Genomic DNA, 16,718 nt, shown 5'->3' with positions numbered 1-16,718 from the left:
TATGTAGTTAGGTGGTCTGCATCATTAGTGTAAACTTAGTTTACGCAAGGCTGCATGTCAGGTTCTGCATGTGTTCATTCCAGAAAAGGTCTCTCTGACAAAATTCTCCTCTCTGTCCCCAGGGGAAGAGATGCAGTTTATATGATAAGAACTACTGTGTTGGAAAGCTGCAGCTGTGCTACCGTGTTATGTCTAAAATGTTAGAAGCTGTTGCTGAAAGAGCAATTAAACAGTACCCCATACTGTTATGTATTCAAGGCAACCTTGTACAAAATGTGTAGTCTGAATCCCAAGACGACTCAGTGACTAAAAAACAACATACAGATATCGGCCACCTCTTCAGTTCGGTGTGCCTGAATGGTGGTATGGGCCCAGTGGTGCTCTCTCCATCGGAGAAGAGTTTTCTTTGACCAGAAGACCAGGCAAGCTTCACACAACATTTTGTTGTGTTCTGAAGAAAGGCAGAAGTAGCAGATGGAGTGTACATCCTGCCAGGAATATTTAGCGTGACACTTGGGGCAGAAACTGAAGCAAGTCTTTTCCATCATTTCGTGTGGACAGAGTGGAAGAAGATGGCGTAGAAGTTGGAAGACTATGTTGGACCGAGCCTGGGCCGGTGGAATGAAATTAAACAAAAGCCAGTAGTTGGTGGGCGTCTGAGTGTTAATCATCGAAGGGTTGTGAATCAGGGTGCTGAGAAGGCCTCGTGGAGGGTGTTGACGCTTCGGTCCCAGAGCTTTGAGATATACGTCAGAACGCAATGGCGGAGAAAAATAGTCTAACACAGAAGCCGATGACCCTGCACAATACAGACTATAGGAGGAGTCACCACACTTGTAACTCAAAAGAATTCTATGAAGGAAAACAAGTTACAAACGTCCGAGCGCAACACTAGATGGCTGGAGCATGCTAAGGCCAACACATGCTACCATTATAGTCTTTCCGTCTTGTTGATTAATGGGGGGATAAGTTTCTACAAACTATTCGTAATTCTCCCCTTCTGCTGAGGAGGACGGACGAGAACTCCTGGTGAATAGAAAAAAAGAGACCAGTTCTACCAATAAGCCAACAAACTAAAAGCCACTGTTGTTTATTAATGTACAAAATCAGAGGGCAATCTTTCCTAAGCAACAGTCATTAAGTAGCCAGTCTTACAAGAATCAAGCAAGGTATCCAAAATTCCCCCCCCCAAAAAAAAGTTCAAAAATTCCAATATGGCTGCTGTCAAAACAGTTATACATTTTGGTAATCTAGTTGTATACTCCAATACTGTGGGGTAATTTACAGTGGGATGGGGGGGTTGGAGATGACTTAGTCAAAATGCCTTATAGAATGGTATAAAAGGCTGAATTTTGATTGATTGACTAGCTTGAAGCCGTGTAACTGAGGCAGAAGAGATGAGAGATCCTATGGACTTTCAAGATGGTCATAGCCTATGTAGAAGTTCAGATTGGCAATCTACTTGTCTGACTGCAACAGCAGTGGAAAATAATTTGAAAAAGGGAAGACACGTGTATTTCAGGGGTATGTTTTGCGTTCCAGCTAGAAAGAAAATTGAGGCACCGGAAAAGAAATCTAAAATAGTACTGAGGACCCAATCCATCACACCTAGGCGGATTTGCCACATAGTCCAATAAACAGTTGGTGAGTGGGGCCAGCAGCAGAGTCACATTACCAAATCATCTCTCCCAGGAAGGAGAGAGAAAGCAACCTCCATCACCTTCAGTTTAATTAAGGTGGAGAGCAGGTTCAAACTGCTAGAATCAGGCACATCAGCTCTTATTTGCAAGGTGGATTATGGCACTTAGTACAGGATCTCTAATCATAGTGGAATGAGGTATTTTACAGTGTACAGTAGGATCATTGTGTAGACAGTAAGGCAAAGCTTTCCAGTGAGAGAGTGATATGTTCACTCAGTTCCCAAATTAGAATTTAAATATTATCAATGTAATGCCAGTAAGACAGCGAAGAAGTGGCAAGCAATGCTGGGTTCAGCTCAAGTAAGGTAGGCAGCTCCAGTTTTTCTAATCTCTCTAGTGTGAAAGTAAAATGGTAGGGCCCTGTAGTTTCAGGGGACATGCATGGCATGCAGTAGCATTATTTCCAAAAAGTTGAGAATCTAAAAACGGTAGCTAGAACTCTGGGGAGCAAAGTGTAAAGCAGCTGATACTTGATGACGTATGTTGATTTATGCAGTCTCTGGCCCAGAATTGTAGGAGATTGACATGCTTGCATCAAGAAAAGTCAAGGTTTTGTATAAACTCACAGTTTAAGTGTTGGTTACCAAGTCACATAGACGGGAAGGTTTAGCTTTAGCTGGCTCAGAGAAATGGGATTGTAAATCCCATCAGAGGTTCTAGTTACACCCCCAAACTATTAGGGGTGCTAAGTCGTATCAATCTTATTATTCCGATATGTTTAATATCTATTAGTTGGTGGAGTGGAGCATTGGATATGTTAGACCACTGGAGCATTGGATATGTTAGAACTCTGATTTCATAATCCCCTACACTCACTTACTCAAGCAAATATGGGATGATCTCCTCTTCTACTTTTGGGGCCGACCGCCAATGGAGGACAGAGTTTGTACTGTACTGAACTACAACCTATCTATTTAACGTCTGATGATCTACAGATCGCTGCAATTTGGCTCCGTATCTCCTTCTGCTATAATACTAGGGTCCCAATTGACATTTGACACTGGATACACATCTCATTTCTTTTTAAATAGCTATTTGTATGACTCACACCACCTTTCATTGCATAGCAACATGCACCTAGTATTACACCAAAAACAGTTCTATTACATACATTTTACTGGAGATAGTATGTACCCCACCATCCTCTATTGCAAGTTCTGCTACACACTCCTCCCCCACTTTATAAGTACTTAACTTGAACCAGTACTTTGCCGATCCAATTTTGACCCTTGGGGTCTTACCCTAGAGACTTAAAACTTTGACACAGTTCGATGTTAGGATATGCCGCTTATTAATATACCACAACCAAGTCCACGTTAAAACGTATTGAATATATCTGTAACTCTTACTGGTGTCACACACCGTATAAGGAGGAAGAAAGTCCTCCTGAACAGTCAGCTCAATCTGTTATATACTCCTCCTCCACTTCATAAGTACTTACCTTGAACCAGTACTTTGCTTATCCAATTTTGACCCTTGAGTTTTTACCCCAGAGATTTAAAACTCTGACACAGTTCTAGGTTAGGATAAACCATTTACTAACATAACACAATCAAGTCCACCACAGAACTTATTGAATGTATCTGTTAGTCTCAATGGTCTCACATCACGAGGATGAAAGTCCTTCCAAACAGCCAGCTCGATTTCTATTGCAGGAACTGCATTTGTCCCTCAAAGAATGTGAACAGCTGAAGTGGGACTGGATGGGAAAGAGGGTTTTTGCCTGTAGATGGTAAACTTCAACACAAGCAACCAGTTCGCCCAGCCTACAGCAACCTAGGAATGGTGATGCAGCTTAGAAGCTCCTTCTCAGTGATGGTCTTGAAAATATGGACAGAAACATAAGGTTGATTGGTCTTTGAAAAGTTAGTTACAGGACTTAGCATTAATAGTTGGTTTGGGTTATAATGCAGTTGGAGGGAAAGATTATTTTCTTTTAAATTTACCCAAAACTCTAGACGAGTTTGGGAAAACAAAAGTGGTTTTGAATGGGGGATGGAATTTGCCCATTGACCTGGTATGAGACAGAACAGGCAAAACAGACCTTAACAATAGCAGGAATTTCATTTTCAGCAGGGCTTATGTGATCAACAAAACATGTATGATTCCTAGGGACCGATGCAGTCAGGAAAAAGGATTCTATGTCAGGAACGGAGGCGAGGATTATGCTTTACTTTCAAGATAGCAGTCATTTCAAAGTCAACAAACAACAAGTGTTCCCATGATGCATCGGGAAACACAAAAAACAACAGAGTGTCCACATCTAGAACGTCTCCAGCTCTATGGTCCAACCACCGGTTCCCTGACGTGCAGGTAGTCCCCTTTCACTGTTTATCCTCCCTCTTTATTTGCTGCTGCAGCCTAAGATGATTCAAATTTTTTCTTCTCTCGTCGTGTATCCTATTTTATAATGTGCTGTGTTGCTTGTAATTGGCTCCTATTGCGAGCGCTTTATACTTGCCAGTGAAGGTTAGTTTCTGGATAACGCGCGTTGCTCTCGGCAGCCGCTTCCAGCGCGTATGATTAATTACCCTTTCCTCACCGGAGCATTCGCGCCTACTGTCATTGAACTCAGTTTTTCTCGGGGCGCGTCTTTAAGCTTTGCCGGCATAAATCATTGGTGAGCTCGCGAGTCAGCCGCTACTCGGCTGACTCGCTGTGAGGCCGTGGCAGTGTTGCCAGATTTTTTCACAACTTTCAAGCCCAAAAGCAACGAAACGGTAGCCCAAAGTAGCAAAAAGTAGCCCAATTTTGCCACTCCATTAACTTACGTGTAGCCTGACTACAACGTTCACAAATATACTTCTATTTCATGGATTATATGTTTACCTCCCACATTAATCAGATAACTTACATTTTGTACACTGAAATCAAAGTTGGTCTGTCAGGAAAACTGTCACTCACTTGATATCGCATGGTGTGGAGCAAGCCGGGCCAAAATATTCTGGGTTCAATTTGGGGGACTGCAAGTGCGGAAACGTTCTTCTTGGGAAAGGTGCTCTCTTCAGCTTGCATACTCCCGTCAGGCCCCCCCAGAATAACGGCAATATAGGCCAATGCTTCATGTTTTTTCACACTTGTTTGAATTCTCCCAAAGCAATGCTGAACATCTCTTTACATACGCAAATTACGTATGTTTCGTACTTTGTGGTACTCATCAGAAGAGAGCAGTTCGAGGCATGGGGTGCAGGGCTTGCTGCTTGACGTTCCCATGAGCTGATACCTGATAAAGTGCAAGTGCATTCTGCAGACTCACACAAGCGCCATCTCCTGTTTTTTGCCAGGCAACAGCATGGTAGATCCTTGTTCAGACAGTGGAAAGTTCAATTGTGCCAAAGAGTTCTTATGGGCCAGGCACTGGCAAGATAAGCAGCAGCCCATAGTCTGGCAGTGGCATGGTGATGGCTAGCAGCATCTCAGTCTGTGGTTCTGCCAAGATTAACAGCATCCTTCAGGGTCTGGCAGTGGCATTGCCAAAAATAGCAGCATCCTTCAGGGACTGGCAGTGGCAGGGTGAGGTGTGGAAAATGCTCCAGGCAGTGCAGAATGTAGCAGCATCCTTCAGGGTTTGGCAGTGGCAGGTTGAGGTGGGCAAAATTGTTCTGACTGGTAAAGGTGCACAAACGTCTTCTTCTGGGCCAGGCACTGCCAAGATTAGCAGCAGCCCATAGTCTGGCAGTGGCATGGTGAAGGCTAGCAGCATCTCAGAGTCTGGCAGTGGCACTGCCAAGAATAGCAGCATCACAGAGTCTGGCAGTGACAGGTTGAGGTGGGCAAAACTGTTCTGACTGGTAAAGGTGCACAAACGTCTTCTTCTGGGCCAGGCACTGCCAAGATTAGCAGCAGCCCATAGTCTGGCAGTGGCATGGTGAAGGCTAGCAGCATCTCAGAGTCTGGCAGTGGCACTGCCAAGAATAGCAGCATCACAGAGTCTGGCAGTGGCAGGTTGAGGTGGGCAAAATTGTTCTGACTGGTAAAGGTGCACAAACTTCTTCTTCTGGGCCAGGGAAAATAGGGCCATAGAGCAAGAATATTAATAAGTTATGCAAGTCGTGTGCGAAAGATGATGTTCACATTTGACTTAATTTGCTTCCCTAATAGCATTTCTTTTTGTTTAGCCACCACATTGCTTGTCGTCTGTAGTTTTTTTTCATACTGTGCATTAATCTAGTGCTGTGACCTTGCTGCTCGCAGGTATCTCAGAGTTCAGATTGTGGGCTGGTGTTTCCCAATGGGACACAATTCAAATATGTGAGCCATTGCGGGGTTTAGATTATTTTGTCTCTCTGCAGAGTGCAAAGACCAATGGTTGCAAGTGCCAATTGTGATTATATATGAAAGTGTGTCATGGTGCTATAAAGCTGCCGAAATATTAACAGAACCAAAGTCTCTTTAGGGAATTGAGAGGCAAGAGAGTGATGTACACGATGTAGGTGGCCCAGATTATTATAGAGACACATTATAGTCTATTACATTAAACACAATAAGTTTTCATACAACAAATATTCAGAAATCGTATTCAAAAGTACCTGCATACAAGACAATAGAGAAAGTTTGTGCAAAAAAATATTTGCCTAAGATCGCACACTTTAAGCAGGAAGCCAAGATTTAGCCAGGCATTCTGGTTTCACTTTGTACCTCTGTATTTTGGGACGGTTTTGTATAGTGTGAACTGGCACAAAAGATATTGAAACACTTTACATGAGCACCAGTTTCATTACACAACGTCAAATTAATGTTTGCAGGCACCAGGAACACTATATCTATGCGCTACTAAGATGACGCCCCATCCATTTCAGAACCACTGCTCCACTTTGAATGGGTAAATATTAGGCAACACCTCGAACATACTGTAGAGATACTAAAGATACAGATTCTAGAGGAGGGGAGAGATGCCCATTATGAGTAAGGCTCCCTGTTTTCCGCTTTTACTGGATTTTTACAGATAAAAACAGACAGAGAACCATTTATTTTCCTGTCTGTATTTATTTTTAAATGTGGATAAAAACGGAAATTTAGTGATTCTAAATGCTGTCAATCATGACTGCCAGGCCAATAGCTGTGCGGATTGACAGGCAAGGGGGTTAACAAATATAGGGTATACACATTTCATCGGAATTTCACAAAACCTAAAATAAATATGGATAAATACAGGTAAAATTTGCAAAAATTACATATGGATAAATACAGACATGACACAAATATAAATACCATAAAACCGGGAGCCCTAATTATAAGGCACTGGACAACTGGCATCTACAGCCATATAAATCATGAGCACACAATTCATTTGCCCACAAATACAACCCTTCTAAAACAAAACAACAACTGCCATGAAAACAATATTAAGAAACCCACTCCCAAGGAAGATAGGCGTCTAATTTGGGCAGAGACCCCTCTGTTGAAACATCAAACAGAGGCCGGCGGAGCACTGATGTGCAATTGCTTGGCATTGGTGGTAAACACTCTGGCAGCTTCTTTGGATAAGGAAAAATGCCCTTGCTTGAAATTGGTACTTAAGACTGTGGAATACTTTAGACATGGAATGGGTTTCAAAAACAGCCACTATTATCAATAGAGCCTGAATCCATATGTCACCCTTTGCTTGATTATCCAGCCAAATATTACATAACTATAAAGTAATTTAACCACTGTCTTTTATGCTGTTAGGGACGGTGGGAATTCAGATATTATGAACTTTAACAGGATGCATTTTGTAACTGACTGCATGAACCACGCGGTGTGGTACAATCTTGTCATCTATAGAAATGTATGGTTCATCATGCCGTTTGAATGAACACCAAATAGTAATAATAACTTTACAAAACTAAGTTGCACCAAGATGCACACACAGGAGGAAGACTACAGGCAATGGTGGGACCATGTACAATAATGTAAAGGTGGCACTGGGATAACTGTGCTCATGTCAAGGACACGTTGGGTCATATTCAGCTTCCGGAAGGTTTGTTAGCAGTGAAGGAGACTGCTTCCTGTTCATGAAAATCTGAACAGCTTCAAGGAACAAATTCCTGGTTCGCTCCATGCCTTCTATTCACACTCAGAGCCGGCTATGTTACTTTTGCTCTTCCCTCCTATCCTGTAAGACTGTGCTGCTCTCGGGGTAACTGCACTGCCGAGTGCAGGTCCACTACACTGAGCACCACTGGTCATCTCTCAGGCCACGTCTCTGCTGTTCCACCACCTAGAACAGTAGGTGAGACAGATAACCCAGTAGGGTGAGCGCTTGTGGACAATAATGTGTACTCTGCAAGCCCGCATTCAGGCAGGTCCCCATCAACTCTTTAGGTTCATGAAAAGCTTACCCTTGGTTTTTTGATTATAGCACCTCTTAATGATGCAGTTTGTCGTGTGCATTGCGCACTCATACTATCTATTTAAAATGTCCTGTCCCAAGAGGCACTTCTACAAAGGAATCTTTTCTACAGCTATTTAGCAAAATTAAAAAGTGTGTTAGGTAGTGGGCCATATGAATACTTTTTTAAGTGTCTTCTGGAACCCCAGGTAAGAAGAAAGAAAACAAGGGCTGTTTTAAAAACTATCATGATAGATAGATACCCATGTCACCAGTATCACTTCCCGAAACAGACCAATGTCTTAGGGCATCTGCTTTACAAGTGTACCCGTTTATCCATTTGTGGTGAAAAAAAAAAATACATAAAACACACGCAACCACCGAGGTGGTTATCAGTGACAGCTACTATTTGGTCTTCTATGGAGTCTGTCACATCTTCCCCTGAAGGATGGGGCTGGCAGGTGGTTGAACAAATGGCATTACATAATAATTTACAGGGCCACAGGCTGCTGGAGGAAGCCAAGAATATAATCTGCCATGCCTTGTTAGTGGAGGAAAGAAAGGAAATACACCTTAGATAATAAGTGAATATGAGGGTTATATTACGATGATGGATTCTTTCACCATTTATGCTAGTTGCAACACAATGGTAAAATAAAACAATAATAACTACAAAAAATAATACTAACCGGAACAAAAAACTTCAACAACATTAATTTAGAATTTACATGACTGCTACGCTCTTAGCGAGCTGTTTACATTTTATCCAGTCTTGTCCAGTTTGGGCGGAACACTTGGCTACTGAGATGCTGCCATTTTGGGGAAAAACACTTTTCTTAAACATTGACCTGCGCTCTGTCATATTAGTAGGCAGTATAGTTTAATAGTGATTGATCTGGAGAAACACAAACTTACAATTTACAACTTAATACCATGACTGGTGGTTCTCTTTAATAATCATTATTGATTTCTATCCAAATGAACACTTTTTGCAACATTAGGATAATCAAAGGCTTGGGGGGAAATAGTAACAACACCCTGGAAAAAGCAAACACTCATAGGGAATGAAAGATTAAATAAAGCATGTGAAAGGTAAGCAGGAACAACATGGTGAACTTCACACTTTTACATTTATGCAGAAATCAACGAGTATTTTTGCCTGAATACTACAGGGCCCAGAAAGGACCCATTTCAATGTCCCATGCTTATATGCTCACAAAACGTAAGCAGTATTGTTTAAAAATACCACGGGGCATATTATCAAGGAACGGCGATAATGTTATCGCCGTTACTTGCTAATATGGCCCCACATTCGTGAACACAAAGCCGCCCTACACATTTTGAAATGCAATACCTCCAGGTTTGACGCACTTCGCCAGGGGGGGCGGGGAACAGCGCTTCACTGGCAAACTCGGTAAAATGACGCTGTTTTTGTGGTTTGAATAAAAAATCTGCCCACTTTAAGAACACTCCGTCTTCCTTTATTTCATTATTGATTTCATATTTTGAAGCTTTTTATTTCCGAGGCTGCTGCAGGATCGGACATTTGAAACGCAAATGCACGGTGTTTCCCCTACCCTACTGAAGCATGGAGCACAATGGCAGGCAGAGAGAGGGGGTGCAAGGGTTGTGAACCCTGGCAGGTTGCTGGCAGTGCGTACACCCCCCCCCCCCCTCTGGCAACCCGGGCTTAAACTGCTTGTTAATGGGGCTTTGTTGGTTTTTCACCCCTCCTAGAGCCCCTGCATCGCCACTCTCTATTGCTGGAAGAATTTACATTACACAATACCAAGCCCGAGGCGGGAGACTAGCCTTGAAATCGGTAGTCTCCCGCCTGAATCGGGAGGGTTGCCAATAATGGAATCTATACAAATAAAGTAAGGGCACGCTGTGCCCTGCCTATCCCGCCCACTTCGACCACTGGCACGCATACATTTAAAATGACACACCTGCCTCACCTTTAAACCTGCTGGGGAGGGCCGCCGGTGCAATCTGCAGAGTTCACAGGAGAGGAGGGGCTGGGGCCGGGAGGGGCTGGGGCCGGGAGGAGCAGCTGACTGCAGGGCAGGCTGAGGCTGCTACAAGTCGAAGTCCCTCGTAGTCGCAGGCTCAGCTCCGAAGTTGAAAAAGAGGAAGTGGGGGGGGGGGGGGGAGCCCAAAGATAAAGGGCAAAGGTATGGGGCGGGCCAGTACCCTACCTGACGCGCCCACCACAACACCACTGAGTAAATAATCTGACCCACGATTGGGTCACAGGAACCCCAGGGCAGGTCAGCACACTCTTGGGGGCAGGTCAGGAAGTCGCTGCTGGTATAGCAGGACCCTCATTGGAAGCCGCTTCCCGCCTGCAAAGATATACGGCCCTGCAGGTGTTACTTGTGGGCAGGGGCCGCAGGGCACAGACACCTAAAGGTCAGAAAGGGGTGTGATGAGGAAGGCAAACATCGGCTGCAGCGTGGGCGGGGCGGCGCCGCACAAAGCTTTGAATCCGCCGCACACTCGGCGGATTCTAGCCCAAATTTCGGCAGCCCGCCCAACACGATTTTTTCTCGCACAATCGGGAAAAATATCGCCCAATTGTGCGAGAAATAGCCCAATCTGGCAACCCTGGGCCGTGGAAGTGTTCCTCCCTAGCGGCTACATCTGTGGTGCGGCTCGCGGTGCTTCTCGATCACCGCTAGAGGGCGCGTCTGTGCGCTTTCGTCGCTGCTTGCGTTCCGAGCATTCTGCGCGTTTGAATCTCGGAACGCATAGCAGCGAGTGAGCCCCTGCCTGTCAGACGCCGTTATTACGGTCTGTATTTGCCTCTGAGCAGGGATTTTTGCATTTACGCCCCCTGAACGCCTATTGCAAGGTCTGTAAAGTGGTTTAACACTGTGGTGGAGTGCACCCAGTCGTGGGGGTCTGTACTTAGGCCAAATTCCTACGCTCCTGCACAAGTCTGTATTTGCAGGGAAACCTGCAGAGACCCAGTGACAGGACAGGCTGCCCATTCATCCTGTGCACCAGGGCTGTTGGGTCTCAAGGCTTAGCGCCTACACGCAAGAGTTTCTTGCCCTGACTTGGCTGACGCCCAGCCTTCGCTTCACGGAGGGACCCTCCTTCAAGGCTTACACTTGTCCCGTAATCTGTAGCTATGGAGGCCTACGATGACGCTACTTACCTGGATGACCAGGAGGAGCAATGGGATGCAGATCCCTTTTCGGCGCAACAATTGGACGATGACTTCTACGACGCCGTTGATTCCTCCATTCATAAGGCGGTGGAGCAGGCCATGGCTCTTTTGGAGGACCGCCTTTCATGCAGGATTGAGTTAGCTTGTGACAGGTTGGCCAGAGCAGCTCATGCGCTTCCGGCTTCTCAACCTTCCAATACACCGAACGAGGATACCCTTCCTTCGCTCGCCAAACGGGCAAAGGAGACTGGAGTGGACGTGGACGCCTTCGCCCGTCTCAAGCAGGCGTTCTTGGCCAACAGATCCGCCCCGGCGGCACCTAACCCGGGATTTTCGAATCAAGGGATCGATGATGGTGCTGGGCCTTCCCGTCCTTGCGGTTTGCCGCAACTTGAGTCTGCTGCGTTGGATTTGGGCGCGGGTCCCCAGAACCTCTGTGCGGATATGCTTGATCCTGAGGATATTTTGCATCCTAGGTCCTCAGACTGGGCGCCCTGCGACAAGGTGGCCCAGTATGTAGCCAGTCGCATTCGACGACCATTGGAGGCCTCTGTGCGTAATTGCCTTTGGGCAGAGTGTCCGCGACCGTCATTAGAGGACAAGCTTGCGGCGACTCCGGAAATTGACCCGCAGATGGCGACGTTTCTGCAGAAATTTATTAAGGACCCCAAAAAGGGAATTGATAGATCCTGGCGGGCATGTCAGGATAAGCTGTTGTATATCCTCGGGCCTATCACCAAGATACTGGATATGGCCGAAGAAGCTAAGTCGTCAGGGGCCCTAATATCTCCAGATAACCTCTCTTCTTGGGCCCAACGCATGGTCATTTTCTTGGGAAACGCAAACTGTGGGTTCTCGACGGACCGACGAAGGTCCCTGTTGATCAAGGTGGATCCCAAGCTGGGGGACGTAGCAGACTCTGAGGCGGGCCCGGTTGCCCAGGGCGGCCTCTTTGGTGAGCCTTTCACTACTCTGGATAGGGCGCAATCCTCCATCCGTAAAGTCTTTCGCCCACGGGTTTTCAGAGGGGCCGCTCGTCCGGCCGACCAAACCAGCAGAGAGGAGGCTCCAACCAGTCGGGATACCAGGACCAGGCCAGATTCGGGAATTTCTACCCGACACGAGGACGACGGGGGAAGAACCGCGGTGGCAGAGGCGGAGGCGTCTCCAGTTCTTCCGGTAAGTGTTCTCCCTTCTTCCCAACTAAAAGTGGGGGGTCGGCCGGCGCATTTTTTCCAGGCTTGGACTTCTGTCACGGGCGACGCTTGGCTGCTCCAGACTGTCCGGGGATTTCATATCGAGTTCAACTGGGAACCTTTTCAGAAGGCTCCGCCACGCCCCCTAGTTTTCTCGGCAGAGAACTCCGCCTTAGTAGATCAGGAGGTACAATCTCTTTTGCGCAAAGGTCTCGAGGTTTCTCAGCAACCTCTTTTTGGTAGACAAGGCGGATGGAGGGCAGAGACCCGTGATCAATCTGTGCGATTTCAACGAGTGGCTGGTTTACCGCCACTTCAAGATGGAAGGCATCCCTCTTCTTCGCGACTGCCTGGATCTGAAGGATGCGTATCTGACCATCCCGATCTTCCCTCCTCACCGGAGGTTCCTACAGTTTCTTTGGGGGGACATGGTCTTCGAGTTCACCACTCTTCCTTTCGGACTTTCCTCGGCTCCTTGGTGATTCACCAAGGTGCTGCGCCCTGTCATCGAACGCCTACGCGCGGCCGGAATGCGTCTCAGTCTACCTGGATGACATTTTGCTGATTGCACAATGTCCAACAATCCTGTCTCATCATCTCCAGACGACTGTCAATTTACTCCAGAGTCTGGGTTTCATAATCAACGAGGCGAAATCAACGCTCGTCCCCTCCCAAAAAGTGATTTTTCTTGGGTTCACCATCGATTCGGTGGCCGCTACACTCAGCCTTCCTGCTCGGAAAATGACGAAGATCCGTCACGAGCTGCGGAGAGAGCTTACTCAACATCAGCTCTCCCTCAGACAGATAGCCCGCTTGGTGGGCCTCTTGTCGGCGTCTATCCAGGCCATTTTTCCAGGCCCTCTCCACTACAGAGCCTTACAGCGCCTCAAGGCGCAACACCTACGACGGGGCCTGTCCTATTCACGGAAAGTACCGCTCTCGGCGGAGGCCAAAGAGGAGATTCAATGGTGGCTATCCAACATGGAGGCCTGGAATGGCCGCGCGATTTTCGGTTCGGTGCCGGATATTGTTATCGAGTCCGACGCCAGCAGGTCAGGCTGGGGCGCGCGGTGTGGAGACTTCGCTACCGGCGGTGTGTGGTCTCCTTCGGAACAACAGTTGCACATCAACTGCCTGGAGCTCCTAGCGGGGTCCTTTGCGATTCAGTGCTGGACCAAGGAGTCGGTCCGCTCTTGCGTCCTACTCAAAATGGACAATATATCAGCCGTCCGGTACATAAACCATCTTGGGGGTACACGCTCCAGAGCACTGTCAGACATGGCAGCAAAATTCTGGAAGTATTGTCTGGACCATCATGCGTCGGTATCGGCGGAATATCTCCCCGGTCGGGACAACCAGGTGGCAGATTATCAATCTCGGCATCTTCACGACAGCAGTCTTTGGAAGATGCATCTGGGAGTCTTTGCAGATCTTCGGTCCCTTTGGGGTCCATTTTCAGCGGACCTCTTCGCCTCTCGCCTGGACTTCCAGCTGCCCCGGTTTTTCAGTTGGAGACCGGATCCCCTAGCAGCGCAAACGGATGCATTTCTGCAGGATTGGCGGCCCGAGAGGGGGTATGCCTTTCCCCCGTTTGCTATGATCACGAGGGTTTCCGCCCAGGTGCGGCATCAGTCGGGGGACGTGGTCCTTGTCACTCCGATCTGGAGGTCTCAAGTCTGGTTTCCAGTTCTTCTGGGATTCTCCAATCCCACTCCCCCTGTTTCCAACGCTTCTGCGCAATCCGGACGGAGTCCCCCATCCGTTGATACAGCAGGGTGGACTGGCCCTTATGGCTTGGAGGATTACAGGAGACGCTGGGCGGTCCCAGGCCTTTCGGGAGCAGCTGAGAAGTTCATGTCGAAAGCCTGGGCCGACAGCACGATCAAACGATATCGCTTCTCTTGGAGACGATGGTGTGGTTGGTGTGTTCAACGGGGTTTCAATCCCGTGGCAACTGATGTGACACTCCGAAGTGTGGAACGCGTTCTATCTCCTACCCGGCTTTCCCAGATTCCCCGAAGCTGTGTGTGGTATCTTGCCTTAGGGCATATGAGGAGATGTCGGAGGAGTTTCGTCCCCCCGGGGAACGACAATTGCTTATTTCACTTCGGAAACCTCATAAGGCGGTTTCTTCTCCCACCATTGCCCGTTGGGTACGGTGGGTAATGCAAGAGGCAGGCATTGACCTGCGAACTTTTGGGGCACACTCGGCCAGAGGTGCAATGGCCTCTAAGGCTTTTACCCTGGGCGCTCGTCTGGAAGACATTCTGAATGCTGCGGATTGGTCTGCCGATTCCACCTTTAAACTGTTTTATTTTAAACCGATCCTTGATATGTCTCATTTGGTGGTGAGCAAGCTTTAAACGAGCATAATCCTCGCCTCCGGTCCTGACATAGAACGTAAAGTTTCAATTCTATTAAGGACTCGGAGACGAGGATTATCCCCACCCAGGGTACAAAGCTTCCTTCTTTGATTCATTCCCTCTCCGTATTGGAGTAAGTAAAGTGTTTCATGATTCTGAATTTGCCTTGTTGATGATTAAAACATCTTCCTTATGTTATTTCTGTTGAGCGTTGTTTGCCTTGCAGGCTAAACCTTAGACACGACTTCCGCTTATTTTCTTTTTTGCGTTTCAGGAGATTCTGGGAAACAAGATTCCTAAGGACCCATGCTGGCTGGCCTACAGCAACGAAAGAGGGAGGCTAAACAGTGAAAGGGGACTACCTGCACGTCAGGGAACTAGTGGTTGGACCATAGAGCTGGAAACGTTCTAGATGTGGACACTCTGTTGTTTTTTGTGTTTCCCGATGCATCATGGGAACACTTGTTGTTTGTTGACTTTGAAATGGCTGCTATCTTGAAAGTAAAGAAAGTAAAGCATAATCCTCGCCTCCGAGTCCTTAATAGAATTGAAACTTTCCGTTACGATAGCTAGGAAATTTTTCATTATACTTTCCTCCTATGTATGTTGGACAAATATCCATACTGACTTTTTCTTGACATCCAACTCAGTATTGCAAAAGCTTTCATAAACCACAATCATATCTTGCAGCGTAACCGACTGCTATCCAATAGAACTGCAGTTAGACCTAAACTTGATGGGACCTCCCATAACACCCTAACACATGAATACCACGTTATAAACTACTGGGTGACAAAAAATGGTTATATCTGACAATATATTTAGAGTAAAATTGTGCCTCCAATGGCTCTGCTCAGACATTAAAGACAGCATAGAAAGTCTTCATAAGAGGGGATCCAATGAGGGATTCAGTCATGTTAAGAGAAAGGCAATAGAAACAAATTACAGCTCAAAGGTCCAATGCAAAGACTGCTGCATATAATACCTCGTCTTTAACAGCAGTCTAGAGACCACTAAAAAAATCAAATACGACCTAAATTCCTTATTTGTCTCTCAGACAGATTGTATGCCCTGGCTCACCTGCAGCAAATACAGTATTAACCATGGCGAAAAGGCCTGTAGGTTGCTCGCAGCCCAATGGAAACCACACACATCATTCTTGCTATACAAAATGAATAAGGTCTCCTCCTTTTGAACCCACCACTTGTCACATCAGAATTTGCTTCCTTTTTTGCCACCATTTACAATTTAACGACAGACACCATGAAAGAGGTGGCAAACCTCTTGTCAAATTTTTTATCTGCAAGTTCTCTCTTCTGCGAGTACTACAGATTTTTCATTGAGGGAAAGTTTGACAAGAGGATATATACAAAGCTATTGATGTCATTTCCACAGAGAAGGCACTTTGAGTAGATAGTTTCCTAGTGGATCTCTTTAAAGAACCCTGGTCAGCACAGCTTTTTGATAATCTATTTTGAAAGAACTAGGATTGCTTCAATTGCTAGAACTGAAAAGAACCCTTAACACTGTGCCAGTTATAGGCCAATTTAATTAATTAATGTTGATGTAAAAAGTCCTGGTCAAGGTTCTGGCAAATATAGAAATGATGGTCATGCTACTTCTTGTGCATCGTTCTAAAGGGGGATTTGCTCCTCTGGCTCCCATCATCTGACCCTTCTGCATTAACATTGGCAGGTAAGGATAGCTATGACGAGAAGCTCGCTATTTCACTATATGCTGAAAAAGCCTTCAACTGTGTCAAATCAGGCTACTTATTGCAGACAGCGAGTAAGACAGCACAAGTCAAGTGAAATGTAAGGGGTTCCTATCTCAACTCTTCCCTGTGCTGAGAAACACAAGCGGGCAGTGCTATCCCCACTCTTTTTTTTGCTGGACATTTCTTTTGCTGGAATTGTAAACTTTAGCCTCTTAAATTCACCAAAACCAGGATATTCATGGCATTAATACTCT

General features: G+C 46.3%; 2 protein-coding genes across 3 annotated transcripts in view; one reads left to right on the top strand and one right to left on the bottom strand.

Moving 5' to 3' along the window:
* LOC146861759 (trypsin inhibitor ClTI-1-like) overlaps positions 1-16,718 on the bottom strand; it is a 555,664-nt gene that overhangs the window by 332,677 nt on the left and 206,269 nt on the right. The gene's annotated exons all lie outside the window — the stretch shown is intronic.
* On the top strand, positions 4,037-15,232 carry LOC146861760 (uncharacterized). Of its 2 annotated transcripts, none has more exons than XR_014978046.1 (2): positions 4,037-4,169; positions 15,022-15,232. XR_014978046.1 is itself a non-coding variant. In XM_085640941.1 (2 exons), the coding sequence occupies exons 1-2, from the start codon at positions 11,822-11,824 to the stop codon at positions 15,157-15,159; spliced, it is 684 nt and encodes a 227-aa protein (XP_085497067.1). In that variant the 5' UTR covers positions 11,636-11,821; the 3' UTR covers positions 15,160-15,232. The 2 variants fall into 2 exon arrangements, 1 of the variants encoding a protein (XP_085497067.1); XM_085640941.1 differs by lacking the exon at positions 4,037-4,169 and adding an exon at positions 11,636-12,367.

Source organism: Triturus cristatus, chromosome 2_2 (assembly GCF_964204655.1).
Source record: "Triturus cristatus chromosome 2_2, aTriCri1.1, whole genome shotgun sequence".
Classification (NCBI taxonomy): Eukaryota; Metazoa; Chordata; class Amphibia; order Caudata; family Salamandridae; genus Triturus; species Triturus cristatus.
This window is presented reverse-complemented; position numbering and strand designations above follow the sequence as displayed.

Excerpts from the sequence above, each read along its gene's own strand:
- LOC146861760 (XM_085640941.1), top strand. The coding sequence starts at position 11,822 with ATGGCGACGTTTCTGCAGAAATTTATTAAGGACCCCAAAAAGGGAATT. Across the intron at positions 12,368-15,021 it reads AGGCGTCTCCAGTTCTTCCG|GAGATTCTGGGAAACAAGAT; the intron begins GTAAGTGTTCTC and ends TTTGCGTTTCAG.